The sequence below is a fragment of the Spinacia oleracea genome, chromosome 4 (assembly GCF_020520425.1).
Source record: "Spinacia oleracea cultivar Varoflay chromosome 4, BTI_SOV_V1, whole genome shotgun sequence".
Taxonomy (NCBI): domain Eukaryota; kingdom Viridiplantae; phylum Streptophyta; class Magnoliopsida; order Caryophyllales; family Amaranthaceae; genus Spinacia; species Spinacia oleracea.
In genome coordinates, this window is record NC_079490.1 from 153652089 (window position 1) to 153676188 (window position 24100).

The 24100-nt window shown below is 43.9% G+C and overlaps 2 protein-coding genes across 2 annotated transcripts; both read right to left on the bottom strand.

Moving 5' to 3' along the window:
* Positions 1-1931: 1931 nt before the first annotated feature.
* Positions 1932-3489, bottom strand: LOC110784654 (uncharacterized). The gene is made up of 4 exons (XM_021989111.2): positions 3469-3489; positions 3305-3419; positions 2811-3199; positions 1932-2666 (listed from the first exon to the last, which is right to left on the bottom strand). Exons 1-4 carry the CDS (start codon positions 3487-3489, stop codon positions 1932-1934), a joined length of 1260 nt encoding a protein of 419 aa, XP_021844803.2.
* A 102-nt stretch (positions 3490-3591) lies between these two features.
* Positions 3592-5172, bottom strand: LOC130472044 (uncharacterized). Its single transcript, XM_056842456.1, has 2 exons — positions 4959-5172; positions 3592-4853 (listed from the first exon to the last, which is right to left on the bottom strand). Exons 1-2 carry the CDS (start codon positions 5170-5172, stop codon positions 3592-3594), a joined length of 1476 nt encoding a protein of 491 aa, XP_056698434.1.
* Positions 5173-24100: the final 18928 nt, after the last annotated feature.

Genomic DNA, 24100 nt, shown 5'->3' on the forward strand with positions numbered 1-24100 from the left:
TTTCATTATTTTTATGCGCTGGAATTCCGTCGGTATGGTTCGACATGGTTACTTTTGATCTTTTGGTGTTTGGTGGGCTCTCAACACCCATCCGAATGGACTTTTCTTTTTGGTCCAGTTCGATATATGCTTATTCTAATAATCTATGAGTCAAGAGTTGTGTCTTGATCCGAGCCTTATCTTCATGATTAAATGTTTATTAATTGGCTTTTGCATGTGGTTTCAATTATTATTATTGTTTGAATGAAGCATGTGTTAGGTTATGAACAATCCAATGTGATGCGGAAAAACCATAAACGCTAGAATCCAAATTAAATGCAAATAATCATTTAGCATAATTTAGTGAACACACTTTGTGATGCGTGCCTTCCCTAGTTGTTCCCGAACCGAACAAGAACAAGTTAGAACGCCAAACGTCGTCCCTCCGTAGAAAGTCCACATCAAGTTCGGATCTGCCTTAGATCGTACCAACTAGGATATAATATAAGGTTTATGATTTCAGGATCTCACTTTTAATTAGGTGATAGGCAAAGTGCATTGAATTGTATTTCAATTGATGTGTTTATTCATGACCATAGGCCATGTATTTATCCTAGGAAAAATCCTAGGAGCCAAAACCCTAGCACGATTTTAGGAAAGTCTAGGAAATATGCCAAAAACCAATATTCCTAAAAAGCTAGGGCTGGCCGGCAGCTTGCAAGGAAAGCCAACCGACCAGCTGCCTTGTGGCTCAACCAAGCTTGGCGCCATGGGCCAAGCAACGCGCAAGGCCCGCAGCTATGCGCCGGGCGCTGCGCCTTGTTGTCTGGCGCTGCGCTTTGGCTCATTGAGCGATGGGCCGTTGCTTCATGCAACGGTCCGTCCCTCGTTTCGTGCTTCCGATTCGTTTTTCCGATTCCGGAATTTATTTCCGATTCTAACAATATTTACGTTTTCCAATAATACTTCCGATTCCAATAATGTTTTCGATTTCGACAATATTTCCGATTTCGACAATATTTCCGATTCCGGTAATATTTCCGTTTCCGGCAATATTTCCGATTCCGGCAATATTTCCATTTCCGATAGTATTTCCGATACGAACCATATTTCCGTTTCCGGCAATATCTTCTACTTCGGTAATATTTTTATTTCCGATACAAACCATATTTCAGTTTTTGGCAATATCTTCGACTTTGGTAATATTTATATTTCCGTGATGAACCATATTTCCGTTTCCGGCAATATCTTTATTTCCGGTAATACTCCTTTCTTTGTCTTTTGACAGTTTGTTTAGCTCCCACTGAAACCAACATCCGTCATTTCCGAATATCCATAATTAGAGTATTCATTGAATACAATATTCAACCAAATACTTGATCCGTTCACGTACTATTTGTGTGACCCTACGGGTTAAGTCAAGAGTAAGTTGTTGCATTAATTACATTAATTCCACTTGAACTGAACTGGCCTCTAGCTAGGCATTCAGATCACTTGATCTCACTGAATAACTAACTTGCTTAATTAATACTGAACCGCATTTATTAGACTTAGCATTAAATGCAGTAAATGAAAACTTGGACCAAGGGAATTATTTCTTTCAGCATGTTAGTTTAGGATTCGTAATAGCTTGTTGTACTCGGCTTTTGCTGATTACGTGCTTTGTGTTTTGGTCATGGCCTTTTCCATAATGACCCAATGATGATCCATCATTTGCACTTGCATTGTCGGGGAGTAGATTTTCAATAACAAGTTTTAGAGGTGACTTTCAATGAAATTATCTAGCAATGAGAACGTTTATTTTACTTGCAATGTTTTTAAACTCTATTTATTTATTTTTTTGGCAAATAAGAGATTTTATTATTCACCAAGTAATAGGTTACACCCATACACCACACACACCAAGTCTTAGATCTCACACATGAGACTGAAGACTAACAACTAAAACAAAATCAAACCAAACACTTCCTCATCTGATCATCACATCTACAAGCAATAAGGAAAACAATCCTCGAGCTAATTACATCAACATAATCAATACTGCTTTTAAAAACTTTAGAGTTTCTTTGCAGCCAGATATTGTAAATTGTTTCCACAAATGCCATATTGCAGATTTTGTCCCTTGGCTTTGTACCTCTGCTCTTCTTTGCTTCCCAATCAATCTCTCCTTGCCAGGTCTGAATTGTTATGTCTACTCCAATTTTGCTCAACACAGAACTCCACACCCTTTTTGAGAAAATACACTCATAAAATAAGTGTTCCAGTGTTTCAACCTGTGTCTGACAACTAACACAGCCACCATCAATCTGCATATTCCATTTTAGCAATCTCTCTTTAGTAGCTAATCTATTCTGAAGGGCTAGCCAAACAATAAATGTGGCTTTTGGACTAGCTTTACTGTTACATATAATTCTCTTCCAACTAACTGTAGTTGCATTTTGCCTCAAGTGAAGATACATCTTTTGAATGCTGTATTTTCCATGAGTGATGAACTGATCAATATCCCCAAAATCCACAAACACTTCTCTATTTGCCCAAAATTTCCTCATAGACCAAGTAAGCCCATTAGGAACTTGCATAGTCCAGAAGTTATGATGTTTCACATAGTATGTATGCATCCACTTGATCCATAATCTGTCTTGCTTCATTGACAAAGCCCAGTAGTGCTTCAACACAGCTGCCTTGTTCTAAATAGTTAAGTCCTTCAAATTCCACCCTCCACAGGACTTGGGCAAACATAAATTTTCCCAAGCAACAGGAGCTTTTGCTGACCCTTCACCAGTACCAGATCACAAAAACAGTCTGCAAATCCTCTGGATTTCCTTCATTACCTTTTTAGGCATGACAAAGATCTGGCACCAATAGAGTTGAATCCCAAACAGCACTGATCTTACTAGTTGCAGTCTTCCAGCATAAGGCAGAAACTTAGTAGCCCAACTTTTGATCCTAGCAACTGTTTTTTCAATCAAAGGCTTGCAATCAGTATAACTAAGTTTCCTGGTAGTAAGTGGGACCCCCAAATACTTAAAAGGAAATGAGCCTTTAGCTATGCCCAAAGCATCAACAATTTGACTAGCAGCAGTATCAGATACACCAGCAACGCACACATCACTCTTATGCAAATTAGCTTCCAAACCAGAAGCTTTTGAGAATTTAGTAAAAGCTTGAAAAATAGCAGACACAGAAGGAATATAAGCCCTAGCAAACATCAGCAGATCATCTGCAAACATCATATGGGTGATGTTTAACTTTTTACATATGGGGTGATGTTTGAACTCTTTACTCTTTTCAACCACAGCTAAGCATCTGGACAGGTATTCCATACCTATAGCAAACAGATAAGGGGACATGGGGTCCCCTTGCCTCAAACCTTTCTTTGCTGGAATTGGTTTGGTAGGAAATCCATTCACTAGGATAGAATAAGAGACAGAACCAAGGCACTGCATTATCCATTTAACAAAAAGAGCAGGAAATCCCAACTTAACTAACATACTTTCCAGGAAGGGCCATTCTATAGAATCATAGGCTTTCTTCAAATCAACTTTAATCATACACCTGGGGGAAATGTTCTTCCTGGAGTAACACTTGATTAGCTCTGATGCAAGGAGAATGTTATCTGCAATATTTCTTCCAGGAATGAATCCTGCCTGGGCACAATGAACCACCTTCCCAATTACACCTTGCATTCTTGCTGTTAAGATTAATTGGCTTCAGCAGAACACCAGTATCAAAAAAATCCCTGATTGCATTGTAAATGTCAGCTTTCACAATATTCCAGGTTTTATGAAAAAAGAGACTGTTAAAGCCATCCAAACCAGGAGCTTTATTCACATTGATTCCCTTAATAGCAGTATCAATTTCCAAGTCAGAAATTGGAATAATGAGAGAGTCTGCATCAGCAGCACTCAATTGAATCCCATGTCTAACAATAGGAACATCAATACCAGTTAGAGAAGTTGCAGCAGAACCAATCAATTTTCCATAAAAGTTTTTAATTTCAGCCTGAATGTCAGTCTCAGTTGTCAGCTTTGTACCATGATCATCATATAAAACATCAATGCTATTAATGGCATACCTCTCCTTCATGGCACTGAAGAAGAATTTGGAGTTAGAGTCCCCAAGCTGAAGCCACTGAATTCTAGACTTCTGCCTATATGCACTTTCTTGAACTTTCAGAAACAATTTAAGCTTTGCCACACACTCTTTCTCCTTTTCCTGAGCAACACTATCATCAGGATTAGCAATGCTGATAGATTGAGCCATTTCCAAGTCCCTTATGCATTTCTCAATATTAGTTTCTAACTGAGAAAATTCCTTTTTGTGTAGAGCTTTAAGTTCTACTTTAACTGCTTTAAGTTTGCTCCATACATTCTGCATTACTGAAGTTGTTTGATTCTTCTCCCAACCTTTCTGCACAGCTTGCAAAAACTGGGGATGATCTGCCATGTAATTAAAGAACTTGAATGGTCTACCTCCCTTCTTCATATTCATCTTATAATTCATAACCAGAGGAGTGTGATCTGATAATCCAAGATTCATGTAATCAACCACCACATCAGAGTAAGTACCATGCCAACAGGAATTGCCAAAAGCTTTATCAATTCTTGAACTAATTCTATGCACCTCATGCCCCTTATACCAAGAATAAAAATGTCCACAGCTTTTGAGTTCTGTGAGATCAGTCTGACTCAAACAGGTTTCAAAATCAATAGTTTCTGCATTAGTGACTGAATTGCCATTCACCCTATCCCCAGAATAGAGAATAGAATTAAAATCCCCCATCACCAACCAAGCTAGATTATTAAGGGCACTTAAGCTACTTAATTCTCTCCACAATGATCTTCTAGTTTCAATGGAATGAAGACCATACACTGCTGTAAAACCAGAAGTGAAATCAGCTGATTTAGCTGACACTATCCCATGAATAATCTGTTCAGACTTGTACACCACTGTGAGTGTTACCACCCTATGCTTCTAACCAATCCATATTCTCCCCCTATCAGAATGATCATAATTAGAGACCCAATGCCACTGAGCCCCAAACTTATTCTGGATTTTGCTACTATTCTTCAACTTAACTCTAGTCTCAATGAGAGCAACTACACTAATTTTATTGACATTAACAAAGTTCTTAATATCTCCAACCTTACTGGGGTCATTCATACCCCTCACACTCCAGCTACAGATGTTCATTACCCTTTATCAACACAATCCTCCTCCTCACCTTCACCTCCTCCATCAAAAGAAAACCCCCTAGTAACAGCTTGAACTTGTGCCAAACCAAGCACATGGCTAGCTGGTTTAGGATCCCTTTTCCTCCTAGTAACTATTCTCCATCCATCATCATGAGTAACAGGAGTGTGTGTAACTTGGCCATCTGCCACTGGAGTGTGGCTAACATTCTTATTTTCAGCAGTAATGTCAGTTGTTGCTGCTTGTGCCACTACCTTTTTAACAGGCTGCCACACCTTCTTCACCTTCACAGGCATAGCAGGTTTGAACCTAGCAGACTGCTTTCTACCCTCCCCACACACATGACCCACCACCTTACATGTGCCACAATAAGGTGGGAGCCAATCATACAGAACAGGTTGAGAAAAAGTGCTACCAGAAGGATCTTGCAAAAGGACTTGCTTTGGAAGGGGTTAAGTAACATCAATCTCCACCAGCAGACTAGCAAATGAAACTCTCTTTTGAGCAGATGTACAATCATCAGCAAACAATGGTATGCCCAACAAGCTACCAATCCTACTCAAAGAGTCTACCCCCCAATAATTCAAAGGCAAATTTGGCAACCTAACCCACACAGGTATAACCCTAAGGATTTCTTCCTGGAAATTGAACTTGGCAGACCATGGTTTGACAATCATTGGCCTATTGAAAAATGAATAAGGTCCAGCCATCAACACACTATCTCTGTCTCTTTTACTAGTAAACCTTATGACAAAGTAACCTTCATCATGAAGGAATACTGTTGGAGCAGCAACATTCACCCATTCTTTGGCAATAAACCTAATAACAGCTCCAATAGAAGGCATTTCCCCCACAATATACATCACAATCGAACAATTCCAGATAGCAGCCATAGCATCAATATCAGTTTTATCAAGAAGAGCAGTAGGCTTACCATCCACAATAGTGGGAGAGATGAAACTCAATGAGGCCCCCTTAGCATTCAAAGAGGTTCCATTAACAATATTAGCCCATGATTTGTGGCCTGGCTGCTGCTGGACCACAGGTTCATCCTTCTTTTCCTCTCCTTCATGCTCTGTTTCCACATGCTCTGTATAAGGGTTGGGAATCATATCATTCCCCCATGAAATCCCATAGTCACCAGAAATTCCTAAGGCATCATTAACCTTGGTCATAATTGCATTCATCCTCATCCTCGAGCTGATATTTTCAGTATCCTGCTCCAATCGAGAAACCCCCTTCTCCAAGCTACGTGTCTGCAAACTCGAAGGAGTCAATTTTTGAGGAAAAGGTTGCCTAACAGAGTTATGGTAGGCTCTAATCACTTCCATTAGCTCCGGCAATGGCGGTCCGTTGCTTGGATGAGGTGGAACAACTTCACTCCAGTCGAGATCTACTGTTCCAATGGATTCAGAACTGGGTTCCTTCTCATTCTGTTTCTGCTGAGATTTCGACCTTGAAACGTTCTCTAATGGTGTAGACGAAGATCCCTCAATCATTTCTCGCAATTCAGATCGTTGTGGCTTCTTCTTCCTCGGCATGGTGAGAGTGCGTATGATAGCAGATCACCTTATCATGCGCATCCCCCCATGAGAGAGAAAGCTCCAAGAAAATAACTATTTTGCTTAATTCACTTGGATAACTCTATTTATTTTATTTAGTCTAGACTTTAATGATTCAAGTTTAGTTAATGGATGTGTTTTAAAAGTACTTTGGTTTGGGCCGTTATGGTTCTAACTTGTAGTAAGATCGTTAACTACTATTTAATTATATTTTGAAAGTTAGTTATTTCTGCTGCGTAATTTTGGTACTAGCCTTAGCGTTATCACGGTGGCGGTAATACTTTAGTAATTCCTTTATTTTAAGTTTGGAAATGGTTTTATAAAAGCAAGGAATTATTAGGGTGTTACATCGATTCTGATCAAGTCATGTAGACACATCGGTTATGATCTGGACATGATCTGGACATATCAGTTCTATTCTAGACATGAGCTGGATAGATATGATCGATTATGATCTGGACTTATCGGTTTGGATTTTTACATGACCTGGACAAATCGGTTCTGATCTGGACACATTGGTTTCGACTTGGATATAACATAAACATGATCTGGACAAATCGATTATGATCAGGACATGATATGGGACAGATTGGTACTGATCTGAACAAACTAGAACTGATCTGGACATGATCTGGACAAATCAGTTCTAATCTAGACAAATCGGGTTGCTTTGGCTATTATTTAGACAAATGAGTGATTCTGAACATGCTATGTTCAGATCGTTTTTTATTTAGACATTATCTTGACAAATTGGGTATGATCTGAACATGATCTGGAGAGATTGTTTCTAATTTGAACATGATATGCACAAATCAGTTTTGATCTAAACATGATGTGGGGGAAGATTAGTTCTAATCTGGAAAAATTGGTTATATGAATTTGAAAGTTCTTTATTTTGTTGTGTTTTTAATTATGCCTTAACGAATACGTAGTGTAGACACCTACTTTTGTCCCCATTCCCGAAAGGGAAGGTTCGATGATGAGAACACAAATCTCCACTTGGCAACGCATCTCCTATAAAATAACGAATCTCAATCACCCTTTCATTTCAGCCAAAGCTACTATTTATAGAAACCTGCTAAGAATAGTAACTGCCGTAAAAGGTAGTTGTTAAAAGTGGCAAAGTCATAAAAGATAGAAACCTGTCAGAAATAGGTGTTGCACTCCAACATAAATCCTATTTGCAAAAGTAATTCTATTCCTGGTATAATTTGAAAGTAAGAGTTACGTATTAATTAAAATCCTAACGAACCTAGAGTTCGTAACGGGCCCAGACGTATTCCGTCATACAGTTAATACGCACTAAGGAACTCGGATAATTCTCAAAAGCTCCGTGTTTAAGAGTCCAACTCTGACAAAAAGGCTCGGCCCAGATCCTATTTTCAACGCCTGGGTCTGGGCGCCGAAATCTTCGGCGCCCAGCCCTGGGCGCTGAAAATACCTGGGGCCGTTTTATTTACGGATTCTTTTTGGATTCGTATCTTAAAATCTATCTTTCCACACACTCTTTTCCTATAAATACAGCCTCAAAACCGACGTGAAGGGGACACACAATTCCATAACATGAGTATTGACTCTAGCCTTAAGCCTAGCCTCACGCTGCGAAATTGATCCGGCGTTCTGTCGCAATCGACCCAAAAGTCGAACAGAACGCATCCTGTCCCTTGTAGCTGATGAATTAAGCCTAAATACAGGAACATTGCTTGGAAACCCGAGATTCGTTAAATAAAAGAAGAAATAGCAAAGCCAAGTGGTTAGTTTTCTGAGAACCGTAACGTACCTCTCAAGGGTGCGTTGTAATGTGTCCCTCATATGATTTAATCGTTTTCATCACCCTTTTATAAAATTGTCAAACTATTAACTTGATTGATCTATCACGCCTAATAAGATAATACCCTGGACAATTGAATTATCATGCTAGGTACCTTAAATCAATCTAAATAAGATAATCACGATCGATTTAGTGTTATGTGTTGCATATTGCTAAAATCAATTCAGAATAGTTTAATAGTTTAAACGCATGTCCCTTCAATTATTTATGTTGAGCTAGTAAGGATAACCTGCCTCTGGAGTTATCGATGAGCACTCCTCTCGTTATTAGGAAAGCACGCAAAATTAAGTCGTATGAAAAAAGGATAGACGAACAGAATACGAGTACCAGTCAGGGACGCATTTTCAACGCCCCTGGCTGAGCGCCGATTATTTTCAGCGCCCAGAGCTGGGCGCTGAAGTTGCTGCCTGGCCTTTTGGTCAGGCACAACAGCCTCGGTGCCCGCGCGTAAAATATACGTAGCAATAAAAAAAATTCGCAACAAATTTGCTACGAGGACGTATGAAAAAAGGCACTCGATTCTAAGAACGACTTATAAAATAAATAACTCTTTGTGTCGTTGTTAGGCTTCCCGTAACGACAATGTTCGGCACCAAAACCGAGCATGCTAATTAAAATAACTTTGAATGTCACACGGGCAAAGATTTTCGAAAATATAAAAGAGTTCAGAGTGCACACACAATAGTCCAAATGTACTAGTCCGACTTAAGGGTAGTCATAAAGTGTCTAAAAGGCCAACTCATAAAATAAACTAATGTGTCTCCTACTCCATAATGTTAATACAGGGTCCCTAAATACCTACCCGTGATAGCCATCAAGGATCGCAATGGAAGTGGCATATCCTGAACATCCACTCCTAGAGGTCGCACAAACCCAAGAGATGCATGCTCTGGGACACGACCCTCTACGTTCTAAAAGGCCACTCACCTCAAAGAACGTACTACACCATGCCAAAAGCCTCCCCCAACGCACATGCTTTCGGGCTGTTGTTTGGGTTAGAAAAGAAAAGAACCAGGAACAAAACAGAAATCATGGCATTGGCCCTTCAAGATGAATTATTTGATCCCACTAAACTGATCGCTCCATCACCCCTAAAGGTCGACTAAACCCAACAAGGGTGGCGCAAGACCTTCAAATGGACTAATGCTCGTGGAATGAAGTTCAAGATATATGCTGGAGAAGGCCCAATGTGTGAAGAATCCGAGTCTGAATCCGAGTCTGAACCTAATAAAATTGTAATCCCTCCCAAAACTAGTTTAGACCCGGAAATATCCACTCCGGGAGATCTTTTTGATGTAATGCTTCACGACTTTAATAAGATGAACAAAACTTTTGAGTATATGCCGCTTAAAAATCCGAGTAGTAATGCAGAATGTCTCGCCACTAATGAGCACGAAAAAGAGCCAGAAGAAGAATATACCGAATTAATAAAAGCTGTAAATGAACAAGAACTCAAAACCCCTATAATTGAGGACACAGAATCGGTAAATATTGGAACAGAAGAAAATCCTAAATTCATTAAGATTGGCCTCACCTTAACTCCCACCGAAAAAACCGATCTAATCTCCACTTTACGGGAATTCGAGGGTGTCTTTGCTTGGTCCTACAAAGACATGCCCGGAATAGATCGAGGAATCGCTGAGCATAGGATTCCGCTGGATCCCAAAATGACGCCAGTAAAACAAAAGCTAAGACGGCTTAAGCCGGAAATAGCCTTGAAAATAAAAGAAGAAGTCACTAAACAATTAGACGCGGGCTTCATAGAGGTCTCTAACTACCCAGAATGGATGGCCAATATTGTCCCCATAGCTAAAAAAGATGGACGAGTGCGAATGTGTGTAGATTTTCGAGATCTCAACAAAGCCAGTCCCAAGGATGACTTCCCCCTACCTCACATTGACATATTGGTAGACAACACAGCGGAACACGCGCTTCTCTCCTTTATGGATGGCTACGCAGGATATAACCAAATACTTATGGCAGAAGAAGATATGGAAAAAACAACCTTCATTACCCCTTGGGGTACATATTGCTACACGGTAATGCCTTTTGGTTTGAAAAACGCGGGGGCCACCTATCAAAGAACAACCACCACGTTACTTCATGACATGATACACAAAGAAATCGAGGTCTATGTAGACGACATGATCGTCAAATCTAAAGACCGGCGCGGCCACCTCCCGGCACTTAGGAAATTCTTCACCCGAATCCTAAAATATAACATGAGACTAAACCCACAAAAATGTGTGTTCGGGGTAACCTCTGGAAAATTACTAGGATATGTGGTTAGTACACGGGGAATCGAGATTGACCCATCCAAGATTAAAGCCATTACCGAAATGCCCCCACCAAAAACTGAAAAGCAGATAAGGGGTTTCCTAGGAAAGCTGCAATACATTAGTATGTTCATTTCTAAGCTTACCATGACTTGCGAGCCAATATTTAAAAAATTAAGAAAAGAAGAAAAAGCTGAATGGGATGAACAATGCCAAACTGCCTTCGATAAAATCAAAGAATACCTAAGCAAACCACCTATCCTTTCCCCTCCTTTGCCCGGAATTCCTTTACGTCTATACCTCACCGTCACGGATACTGCAGCGGGAGCTATGCTCTCACAGTGTGTACATGGATCCGAGCGAGCCATCTACTACTTGAGCAAGAAGTTCATACAGTACGAGACGAGATATAAAAAACTTGAGAAAACTTGCCTCGCCCTCGTTTGGGCGTCCAAAAAACTCAGACATTACCTATTAGCCCACACTGTCCATATAGTGTCACAACTAGACCCCTTAGAATACATGTTCGAAAAGCCCGCACTAAACGGTCGCTTATCCAGATGGCTGGTCATGCTCTCAGAATTCGATCTAAAATTCATGCCAGAAAAAACAATCAAAGGAAGACCGGTAGCCGAATTTCTGGCCGAACATGCTACGAACGAGGAAACCACGGAAGCTTACCTCCTCCCTGACGAGGAACTTCTGATGGTACGAGACGACTATTGGACACTATACTTCCACGGAGCATCCAATCAAAAGGGATGCGGTGTCGGAGTTCTCCTAGTCAGTCCCGAAGGGGCCCATATACCAATTTCCGTCAAACTTGATTTCGAGGCCACAAACAACGCCGCCGAGTACGAAGCCTGCATAGTCGGGCTAGAGGCCGCGGTTAGCCTCGGAGTCAAACATTTACAAGTCTTCGGGGATTCTTCCCTAATAATCAACCACATATCCAAAAGATGGAAAGTCCGAAGCACTAGTCTCTCAAAATATCAGGCTCACTTAGACCAAATAGTTGAGCAATTTGAAAAAATCGAGTATACATACTTACCAAGAGACGACAACCAATTCGCGGATGCACTAGCAAAATTAGCTTCGATGCTAAACATCCCGAGTGGGTGGGACGGAATGACCCTTCGGGTCGAACGAAGAAAAGAGCCGGCTTATTGCTGTGCCATAGACTCCGAACCTGAAAATATCGAAGAAGAACCATGGTATACGGACATCCTTCGTTATAAAATGAGTGGGGAATTCCCCCCAAACACCTCCCCGCGAGCACAAAAGGCCCTACGCCTCCTCGCGTCACAATATAGCATAATCTTGGGAGAATTGTACAAATACACGCCGAATAAAACCAAGTTACTTTGTGTTCACCAAAACCAAGCCCAAAGACTAATGGAAGAGTACCATAACGGTGTATGTGGACCTCATATGAACGGCAAAATGCTATCCCGAAAAATATCCTGCTTAGGATACTATTGGACCACCATGGAAACCGATTGCCATCACTTTGTGAAAACCTGCCCAAAATGCCAAATTTTCAGGAACCTTAACCACTTACCTCCCTCAGAACTATACACATTCACCTCCCCATGGCCCTTTTCTACCTGGGGTATCGACATAATTGGCCAAGTAACACCCACAGGTGTAGGGGGACACAAGTACGTTTTAGTCGCGATTAATTACTTCACTAAATGGGTAGAGGCAGTCTCCTACGCAAAATTAACGGCCAAGCATGTAGCTCGCTTCCTCGAAAAGAAAATATTCTGTCGATACGGGGTTCCACATGGAATCATAAGCGACCAAGGTTCCCACTTTAGGGCCGAAGTCCAAGACCTACTCGAAAAATATCATGTCAAACATCATAAATCCTCTCCCTACAGGCCAAAAAATGGACGGCGCGGTAGAGGCGGCCAATAAAAACATTAAAGTCATAATTGAAAAAATGGCCGAAAATTATAGAGACTGGCCCAACAAATTACACTTTGCATTATGGGGTTATCGAACCTCAATCCGCACCTCCATTGGGGTAACACCTTACTCCTTGGTATACGGAATGGAAGTAGTCAAACCAATCGAGTTGGAAATTCCCTCCCTCCGGATCGTCCTAGAAAGTAAGTTACCCGAGGCCGATTGGGTTCAAGCTAGGTACGACGAGCTCGTTCTTTTAGACGAACGGAGGTTGAGAGCTTTACATCACGTGCAAGTGTATCAAAAGCGTATCGCGAGGCAATTCAATAAAAGAGTCAAACCTCGAAATATCAAAGAAGGTGATTTCGTGTTAAAAGAGGTCCGTGCATCTACCACGACCCCCGAGGAAAATTCCGGCCTAATTGGACCGGACCATACTTTGTAAAAACCATCCTACCAGGTGGGGCAGTCCAACTGGCTGACATAGATGGAGCGGAATTCGCTAACCTCACGAATTTAGACCAATTGAAAAAGTATTATATTTAATAAAGTTCAAGTCCGGAGTTAAGATATTTAATAAACGTTAAACTCATAAGCAAGCATTCTGCACATTACTCTAACAAAACGGCATAGGACTCAATAAAAATAAAAAAACGGAAAAACTCGCAAGAACTCAGTTTCAACGCCCAGGGCTGGGCGTCGTTATTTTTCACGCCCAGACCTGGGCGCCGATCTTTTCCAACGCCCGTACCTGGGCGTCATTCTCTTTTGCCACCAGTCCTCCCGCTTCTGCAATTGTTCGTACTTCTTTCTCGAATCATCAAAAGAATCACGAACACTTAGGGGGGTCGCAGACGTGTAATAAACACCGATTTTCAAAAAATATATAGTTAGAACTACGCACGACCTGATTCTGACAAAGATACATAGGCAATCCTTATCAAGGATTCGGTCCGATAAAAAAAAAAGAATAATAAAGTCATGGAACACATCGAGAAGGAAAGACACTACAAGGGCACTATACCCCGACCCATGCACGAGTAAGGCTAAAAGTCCAAATAAAACAAAAAAGGGGTAGCCACAGGAGTCCACGAAGGTACAAACCCAACAAAGGAGTATGGCACGAGTTGACAAGGACGAAGATCCCAAATGTAGACATGAGAAAATATACATATGTAATACCCCCCAAGTAGTCGGCTAGTCTAGTACATGTGCACTCTTGTAAGAACTCACTCTTTTTTTAAATACAATATGGAATCCTTTCTTTTTCAAAAAAATTGTCGTTGGTTTGAAAGTTTAGTACCGTCAATAATGCTACATGTTGAGACCTCATGTGATAAAGGCAACCTAGCAAGCCCAATGAAGGCTCAAACATTCTTGCACCAAAGATTCGCAAAAAAATATAATAAATCATATGTACACGCGAAATACAAAAATGAATAAAATACAAAAGTGGAAGCAAGCCTAAGACTCGTCCTCGGCTTCACCCCTCCAAGCCTCACCGGTCCATCCCGTCCACCCCCTATGGTGCGAGGACACCCAGGCTAAACCTCCCCAATGCTGAGGCTGCGGCTGCAACTCGGGGCTAGACTCACGAGCCACTGACATGGAACGCCGCCCACGCTCCCGCTCAGGTCGTTCCCCGGCGGTACTCGTCCCCATGCCAGAACGACGATGTCGTAGGGGCGAGTGCCGTTCCCGTTCTCTCTCCTCAGGGCCACGTCCGCCGAACCCCGACAGTCCCGCGTCATCGGCCCCGGCTCGCCCTGTCTCCGTCTGTAGAAACAAAAGAAAAGTAAGTGACAGAAAACCAAAGGAAATGTACATCTCAAAAAAAAAAAAAACCTCAAAAAGCAGGCACGTTACCTGAGTAGAGCGGGGGCTCCTGCAAGAAAGTGCACATCGGGCCCGAACAAACGCGGACTTCAACCGGTTGATCACCCCCACCATCGCATTGGCCGTACGGGCCGGGACCTAAAATGGGAATGTCAGTAACAAAAGAAAACAAAAAGATAAGAAAGATGCATAAATGAAAGGTGCCTACCGCCTGTACTTCCTCAGGGAGCGGAGCATGGAAAACCCGGCCCTCCGAGATAATCTCCACAAGCTCGGATCCACCCTCCCCAATATATGAGATCCGAGCATCGGGAAGCACCCACCCTCCTAACACAGGATCAGGACACTCCTGCACGAACACGATAACATGAATATATGGGTACGAGCATGGGAATGCAAAAAGAAATAATAAAAAAAAAGCGACTTACAACGCCAGGCTCCGGGAGACGAAGAGAATCCAAGATGAACTGATGATAGCTAGCTCCCGCTATCACCAACTCAGTCGCCGGGACGCCCCCCTCGAATGAACCCTCCAGGCCTCGCCTATCGAACGGGTGGCCAACATGGTCGCAGGTGGAGGATGAGGCACTGAGAAAACTCCAATGGTCTGCATACGTACCCGCTCCCCTAGCTACCAGACGGGGTCACGGCGAAATACAAGAATGAATAAAATACAAAAGTGGAAGCAAGCCTAAGACTCGTCCTCGGCTTCACCCCTCCAAGCCTCACCGGTCCATCCCGTCCACCCCCTATGGTGCGAGGACCCCCAGGCTAAACCTCCCCAATGCTGAGGCTGCGGCTGCAACTCGGGGCTAGACTCACGAGCCACTGACATGGAACGCCGCCCACGCTCCCGCTCAGGTCGTTCCCCGGCGGTACTCGTCCCCACGCCAGAACGGCGATGTCGTAGGGGCGAGTGTCGTTCCCGTTCTCTCTCCTCAGGGCCACGTCCGCCGAACCCCGACGGTCCCGCGTCATCGGCCCCGGCTCGCCCTGTCTCCGTCTGTAGAAAGAAAAGAAAAGTAAGTGACAGAAAACCAAAGGAAATGTACATCTCAAAAAAAAAAAAAAAACCTCAAAAAGCAGGCACGTTACCTGAGTAGAGCGGGGGCTCCTGCAAGAAAGTGCGCATCGGGCCCGAACAAACGCGGACTTCAACCGGTTGATCACCCCCACCATCGCATTGGCCGTACGGGCCGGGACCTAAAATGGGAATGTCAGTAACAAAAGAAAACAAAAAGATAAGAAAGATGCATAAATGAAAGGTGCATACCGCCTGTACTTCCTCAGGGAGCGGAGCATGAAAAACCCGGCCCTCCGAGATAATCTCCACAAGCTCGGATCCACCCTCCCCAATATATGAGATCCGAGCATCGGGACGCACCCACCCCCCTAACGCAGGATCAGGACACTCCTGCACGAACACGATAACATGAATATATGGGTACGAGCATGGGAATGCAACAAGAAATAATAAAAAAAAGCGAATTACAACGCAAGGCTCCGGGAGACGAAGAGAATCCAGGATGAACTGATGATAGCTAGCTCCCGCTATCACCAACTCAGTCGCCGGGACGCCCCCCTCGAATGAACCCTCCAGGCCTCGCCTATCGAACGGGTGGCCAACATGGTCGCAGGTGGAGGATGAGGCACTGAGAAAACTCCAATGGTCTGCATACGTACCCGCTCCCCTAGATACCAGACGGGGTCACGGCGAAATACAAGAATTAATAAAATACAAAAGTGGAAGCAAGCCTAAGACTCGTCCTCGGCTTTACCCCTCTCAGCCTCACCGGTCCATCCCGTCCACCCCCTATGGTGCGAGGACCCCCAGGCTAAACCTCCCCAATGCTGAGGCTGCGGCTGCAACTCGGGGCTAGACTCACGATCCACTGACATGGAACGCCGCCCACGCTCCCGCTCAGGTCGTTCCCCGGCAGTACTCGTCCCCACGCCAGAACGGCGATGTCGTAGGGGCGAGTTCTGTTCCCGTTCTCTCTCCTCAGGGCCACGTCCGCCGAACCCCGACAGTCCCGCGTCATCGGCCCCGGCTCGCCCTTTCTCCCTCTGTAGAAACAAAAGAAAAGTAAGTGACAGAAAACCAAAGGAAATGTACATCTCAACAAAAAAAAAAAAACCTCAAAAAGCAGGCACGTTACCTGAGTAGAGCGGGGGCTCTTGCAAGAAAGTGCGGATCGGGCCCGAACAAACGCGGACTTAAACCGGTTGATCACCCCCACCATCGCATTGGCCGTACGGGCCGGGACCTGAAATGGGAATGTCAGTAACAAAAGAAAATAAAAAGATAAGAAAGATGCATAAATGAAAGGTGCATACCGCACCTCCATTGGGGTAACACCTTACTCCTTGGTATACGGAATGGAAGTAGTCAAACCAATCGAGTTGGAAATTCCCTCCCTCCGGATCGTCCTAGAAAGTAAGTTACCCGAGGCCGATTGGGTTCAAGCTAGGTACGACGAGCTCGTTCTTTTAGACGAACGGAGGTTAAGAGCTTTACATCACGTGCAAATGTATCAAAAGCGTATCGCGAGGCAATTCAATAAAAGAGTCAAACCTCGAAATATCAAAGAAGGTGATTTCGTGTTAAAAGAGGTCCGTGTATCTACCACGACCCCCGAGGAAAATTCCGGCCTAATTGGACCGGACCATACTTTGTAAAAACCATCCTACCAGGTGGGGCAGTCTAACTGGCTGACATAGATGGAGCAGAATCCGCTAACCTCACGAATTTAGACCAATTGAAAAAGTATTATATTTAATAAAGTTCAAGTCCGGAGTTAAGGTATTTAATAAACGTTAAACTCATAAGCAAGCATTCTGCACATTACTCTAACAAAACGGCATAGGACTCAATAAAAATAAAAAAACGGAAAAGCTCGCAAGAACTCAGTTTCAACGCCCAGGGCTGGGCGTCGTTATTTTTCACGCCCAGACCTGGGCGCCGATCTTTTCCAACGCCCGTACCTGGGCGTCATTCTCTTTTGCCACCAGTCCTCCCGCTTCTGCAAGTGTTCGTACTTCTTTCTCGAATCATCAAAAGAATCACGAACACTTAGGGGGGTAGCAGACGTGTAATAAACACCGATTTTCAAAAAATATATAGTTAGAACTACGCACGACCTGATTCTGACAAAGATACGTAGGCAATCCTTATCAAGGATTCGGTCCGATAAAAAAAAAAAGAATAATAAAGTCATGGAACACATCGAGAAGGAAAGACACTACAAGGGCACTATACCCCGACCCATGCACGAGTAAGGCTAAAAGTCCAAATAAAACAAAAAAGGGGTAGCCACAGGAGTCCACGAAGGTACAAACCCAACAAAGGAGTATGGCACGAGTTGACAAGGACGAAGATCCCAAATGTAGACATGAGAAAATATACATATGTAATACCCCCCAAGTAGTCGGCTAGTCTAGTACATGTGCACTCTTGTAAGAACTCACTCTTTTTTTTAAATACAATATGGAATCCTTTCTTTTTCAAAAAAATTGTCGTTGGTTTGAAAGTTTAATACCGTCAATAATGCTACGTGTTGAGACCTCATGTGATAAAGGCAACCTAGCAAGCCCAATGAAGGCTCAAACATTCTTGCACCAAAGATTCGCAAAAAAAGTATAATAAATCATATGTACACGCGAAATACAAAAATGAATAAAATACAAAAGTGGAAGCAAGCCTAAGACTCGTCCTCGGCTTCACCCCTCCAAGCCTCACCGGTCCATCCCGTCCACCGCCTATGGTGCGAGGACACCCAGGCTAAACCTCCCCAATGCTGAGGCTGCGGCTGCAACTCGGGGCTAGACTCACGAGCCACTGACATGGAACGCCGCCCACGCTCCCGCTCAGGTCGTTCCCCGGCGGTACTCGTCCCCACGCCAGAACGGCGATGTCGTAGGGGCGAGTGCCGTTCCCGTTCTCTCTCCTCAGGGCCACGTCCGCTGAACCCCGACGGTCCCGCGTCATCGGCCCCGGCTCGCCCTGTCTCCGTCTGTAGAAACAAAAGAAAAGTAAGTGACAGAAAACCAAAGGAAATGTACATCTCAAAAAAAAAAAAACCTCAAAAAGCAGGCACGTTACCCGAGTAGAGCGGGGGCTCCTGCAAGAAAGTGCGCATCGGGCCCGAACAAACGCGGACTTCAACCGGTTGATCACCCCCACCATCGCATTGGCCGTACGGGCCGGGACCTAAAATGGGAATGTCAGTAACAAAAGAAAACAAAAAGATAAGAAAGATGCATAAATGAAAGGTGCCTACCGCCTGTACTTCCTCAGGGAGCGGAGCATGGAAAACCCGGCCCTCCGAGATAATCTCCACAAGCTCGGATCCACCCTCCCCAATATATGAGATCCGAGCATCGGGACGCACCCACCCCCCTAACGCAGGATCAGGACACTCCTGCACGAACACGATAACATGAATATATGGGTACGAGCATGGGAATGCAACAAGAAATAATAAAAAAAAGCGAATTACAACGCCATGCTCCGGGAGACGAAGAGAATCCAGGATGAACTGATGATAGCTAGCTCCCGCTATCACCAACTCAGTCGCCGGGACGCCCCCCTCGAATGAACCCTCCAGGCCTCGCCTATCGAACGGGTGGCCAACATGGTCGCAGGTGGAGGATGAGGCACTGAGAAAACTCCAATGGTCTGCATACGTACCCGCTCCCCTAGATACCAGACGGGGTCACGGCGAAATACAAGAATGAATAAACGGTTTTTTCATGAAATGCCCCTGAGGTTTGCAAAAACGCACCAAATACCCTCGCGTCTTTTGAATCACATAATATACCCCTATTTTTGCCTAAGTTTGCACCAAATACCCCTAAGCCGACCTTCCGTTAGTCCTCCGTTAAGTCATGTTTATAATTCATCAAATGCACCTATTTATAAACGTATTACACAATATACACCTACTTGTAAACTAATTTGCACGAAATACCCAAACTGCTTTTAAACGGCAGAATTTGATTCAAATGGCTAGTCCAGTAAGTTTTATACTATCAAAAGAAAGAAAGTTGCGTAACAACCATGTTTAATACAAGTGGTCTGCAAAGTAGCTTCTACCAGTAACATTTTGAATTCTAACATTTTGAATTCTAAGCAAAGCTACAAACAAAATGAATTCACTAGTAATTCGGCCTGCTGTGCTAGGATAAAGAGTAGCAGGAGATTGTGTATTCCAAGTTGGAAAATCGAACTCACTGCTGCTGCTAGAAGAGTAAATATTTTCATAATTTGATGCAGCATTACTTAATTGGTACTGAGCATATTCCTCTGTCAAAGTATCCCCAGAAATGAAGAGCAAAAGTAACATAGCCAGTGACATATCGGCTCACCATCACCTTATAAAAATTCTAGAACTGCATATTGATTTTAAGGCCAAAATTCTAGAGCTGTATATTGACCACCAATCCACCAGAGCCACCAGCATGTTACAACAAAAACATCAGACCACTCGTTATTGAAGCTTGGGTTCCTGTTATCAAGATTAGATATCAACCAATCTCTAAATGTACCCCCCAACCTTATATCTTTGTCACTCCAATTCAGCTTCCGCCACACCAAGCGTGCAGCAGGACAAAATGAATCTCAGGTTGCACCCTTGCAAACTTTGCAATCAATCTCAATAGTTGCACCCTTGCAGACTTGCAATCAATCTCAGGAGAAAAAACCAAATCCATCCCTAGAACAGATATAGAATTCAAATTCTGGCAATTTTGTAAAGCAAAAGCAAACCCAGTTTGAGTCACGAAATTGCAATTGTTTACTATAATCTCCTCCAAATTTAAGCATTTCTCAGAAAGATTAATAAGAGATTTATCAGAAATGAAGTAATTACTAGACAAATTAACTTTTCTGAGATGAGGGAGCTTCGAAGCAATCAAATCAACGCCTTCATCAGTGATCCCTAAAGCAGCACCACCACCACCAGAAACACCGGTAACGCAGTAATCATCCTTTGGATTACTTACATCCAACTCCTCCAAATTTGTGATGAACTGGGAAATAACCCCCAAATCGGAATCAGTAACAATTGAAAAATTGTGCAACTTGAGGGATTTAATCGACTTGAGAGATGAATTGGGAAATTGTTGAATCGAATTCGAAGGGAAATCGGTGTGATTAGATAGGCCAAGGAAAGTGAAATGAATTGAAGAATTGAAGTGGGTTCGCCATGGAAATCGGAAAGGGAGATATGTTTGAGGTTAGGGAATCGAAGGAAGAGTTTGGAGAGAAGTTTGAGATTTTTTTTTTTTTTTTGATTTTAGGTCGAAAAATATATATTAAGGGCAAAATGGTAAACTGCAGCTAACGGAGGACTAACGTCCGTTAACTCCAAGTGCATCTCATGAACAGTATGAAAAAATAGGGGTATATTATGTGATTCAAAAGACGCGAGGGTATTTGGTGCGTTTTTGCAAACCTCAGGGGCATTTCATGAAAAAACCGATGAATAAAATACAAAAGTGGAAGCAAGCCTAAGACTCGTCCTCGGCTTCACCCTTCCAAGCCTCACCGGTCCATCCCGTCCACCCCCTATGGTGCGAGGACCCCCAGGCTAAACCTCCCCAATGCTGAGGCTGCGGCTGCAACTCGGGGCTAGACTCACGAGCCACTGACATGGAACGCCGCCCACGCTCCCGCTCAGGTCGTTCCCCGGCGGTACTCGTCCCCACGCCAGAACGGCGATGTCGTAGGGGCGAGTGCCGTTACCGTTCTCTCTCCTCAGGGCCACGTCTGCCGAACCCCGACGGTCCCGCGTCATTGGCCCCGGCTCGCCCTGTCTCCGTCTGTAGAAACAAAAGAAAAGTAAGTGACAGAAAACCAAAGGAAATGTACATCTCAAAAAAAAAACCTCAAAAAGCAGGCACGTTACCTGAGTAGAGCGGGGGCTCCTGCAAGAAAGTGCGCATCGGGCCCGAACAAACGCGGACTTCAACCGGTTGATCACCCCCACCATCGCATTGGCCGTACGGGCCGGGACCTGAAATGGGAATGTCAGTAACAAAAGAAAACAAAAAGATAAGAAAGATGCATAAATGAAAGGTGCATACCGCCTGTACTTCCTCAGGGAGCGGAGCATGAAAAACCCGGCCCTCCAAGATAATCTCCACAAGCTCGGATCCACCCTCCCCAATATATGAGATCCGAGCATCGGGACGCACCCACCCCCCTAACGCAGGATCAGGACACTCCTGCACGAACACGATAACATGAATATATGGGTACGAGCATGGGAATGCAACAAGAAATAATAAAAAAAAGCGACTTACAACGCCAGGCTCCGGGAGGCGAAGAGAATCCAGGATGAACTGATGATAGCTAGCTCCCGCTATCACCAACTCAGTCGCCGGGACGCCCCCCTCGAATGAACCCTCCAGGCCTCGCCTATCGAACGGGTGGCCAACATGGTCGCAGGTGGAGGATGAGGCACTGAGAAAACTCCAATGGTCTGCATACGTACCCGCTCCCCTAGATACCAGACGGGGTCACGGCGACCGATGAATAAAACCCGCATCTGACTCAGGGCATAACTATCCCTGACCGAAGCGTAGGCACCCCTAAAAGAGATCCATGGGGTCCAGACCACCTATTTGTGAATACAGACACAATCAGATCTCGCACAAAAAAAAATAATAATAATAAGAAACGAGATAAGGAAAAGGTGCTTTACATGCTCGGGGTTCCCGTCCCGAATGAGATCCCACACGGTATCAGGCGGCGGGCGCGCCGTCAGCTTCTTCTTCCATCCCCAACGACGACCAGCATGGTACTCCAAAGGCCTTTGCCCCTTTCGGGGAGCCAGCCAAGGTAAATGCTCAAAGGCCCAAAGCTATAAAAGAGAGAAAATGGGCAGTAAAACAAAATGTATATGAAAAGCCCAATAAGGCATGAAAGCGAAAAAAGAGAGAGCGAGGCACATACCTCAATCAAGCGCGGCACTCCCGCCAATGCGATGACGAAATGACGTTTACGCGGGTCCGCTTCTCGCACCGCCAGACTCATCTGGCCCACGAGCGTCGCATAGCCCAAATCGCCCCAGCAGTAGGCGCCTAGCGAAGACACGTGCTCCACCAGGTGTATCCAGCTCAGGTCAAAAGTGTCAGTAGGACCCGACAGAAAAGTGGAAGTGATGAAGTGGAGATAAAACAACCGGGCCTGTCTCAAAGGCGACTCCTCCACTCCGTGCTCCAGGCCCCACATTAAATCAGCATAGGGTATCCCACGGGCCTGATACGAAGGCAATCTCCTACCCAGCCACGAGCCCTTGAGCCTAGTGCCCTCAGCAACGGTCGGCAGCGGGCCATCAGACCTCAGACGAACGGGAATCCCCGTAAAGGTGAAGCCCGTCAAAGCAGTGTAGTCCTCGGGAGTAATTGTCATCTCGCCCCAAGGAAAATGGAAGGTGTTGGTAGTGTCCCACTACCACCTCATAAATGACCGTAAGAAAGATAGGGAGATGTTGAGTCGCAGTATCTCCCAGAAAGTCTCAACTACCGAGAACAGCGAGCTCGCCCTCACCAAAGCCTGGGCGTCCGAACTCAGGTAGCCAAAGACGGTCTCGCTCGTCGCCGCGCCGTAACCACGGACTGTAGTATCCCTCCTCGTGTGAAGACGGGTAGTCACGTGGTGCTCCAGGTTGTAGTGTAAGTCCCGACCGTCATAATACACAGGACCCACCCATAGGGGTCCCGCAATGATAGACTGACGTGTCATGCCGCGCTCCGCGTGGTCGCTAGAAGACGGTGATGACTCGCTGATAGATTAAAAAGTGATACCGCAAGTGCACGGTGTCTGTTGTTAGCAGATACTTAGCAAATACGGGTCGATCCCACAGGGAGACAAGTTCTATTAGTTTTTTCCCAATTATACGAACTATTTCAATAACGAAGGTTGAGTTTGAGTATTAACTACTAAAGCTAAAACAATAATAAAAATGCGTAATTTATCAATGAATTAAAGGTCTAGGGCGTCTGTTCGGTTCACCATGCTTATACCAATCCAATAACACAATTCAATTCGACAACGAATAAACTAGGTCGAGTAATTAAAGTACATGCTAATCCTACGGTCGGGTCTTAACACTTTCAATTCAACATATGCAGTACGATCGCTAACATAATCAGAATTGCCAATTGTACAAAGCCTCTAAAAACACGATCTTTCGATTCTAATTCCTATTAGCTAGATAATTAATCCATGAAATTGGCCGATAACATGAATCAACGATTAAGAACAAATCAATTGGAATTACTCAAGCAATAATCTATAGATTAGCAAACTTTATTGCATAACAATCATGGTATAAACATGGCTTCCCTAACTTAGCCCTAGAATATAACTACTCGCTCATAATTGAATTAACAAGCATGAAATACATAATGAAAACGAGATTCATAATCAAAGGACGAATTAATCTAAGAAACGAAAATAATAAGAAAGAATAAAAGCAAAAGAAATTATTGAATTACCTCTAGAT

Bases quoted from the DNA above. Each gene is read 5' to 3' on its own strand.
- LOC110784654 (XM_021989111.2), bottom strand. From the start codon at position 3,489: ATGGCCCTTCCTGGAAAGTAT. The intron at 3,420-3,468 runs GTTAGTTAAGTT...TGGATAATGCAG, and splicing joins TGGCCCTTCCTGGAAAGTAT to TGCCTTGGTTCTGTCTCTTA. The intron at 3,200-3,304 runs GTATGGAATACC...TGATGTTTGCAG, and splicing joins CCCTTATCTGTTTGCTATAG to ATGATCTGCTGATGTTTGCT.
- LOC130472044 (XM_056842456.1), bottom strand. From the start codon at position 5,172: ATGAACATCTGTAGCTGGAGTGTGAGGGGTATGAATGACCCCAGTAAG. The intron at 4,854-4,958 runs GTTAGAAGCATA...CTGGTTTTACAG, and splicing joins TAGGGGGAGAATATGGATTG to CAGTGTATGGTCTTCATTCC.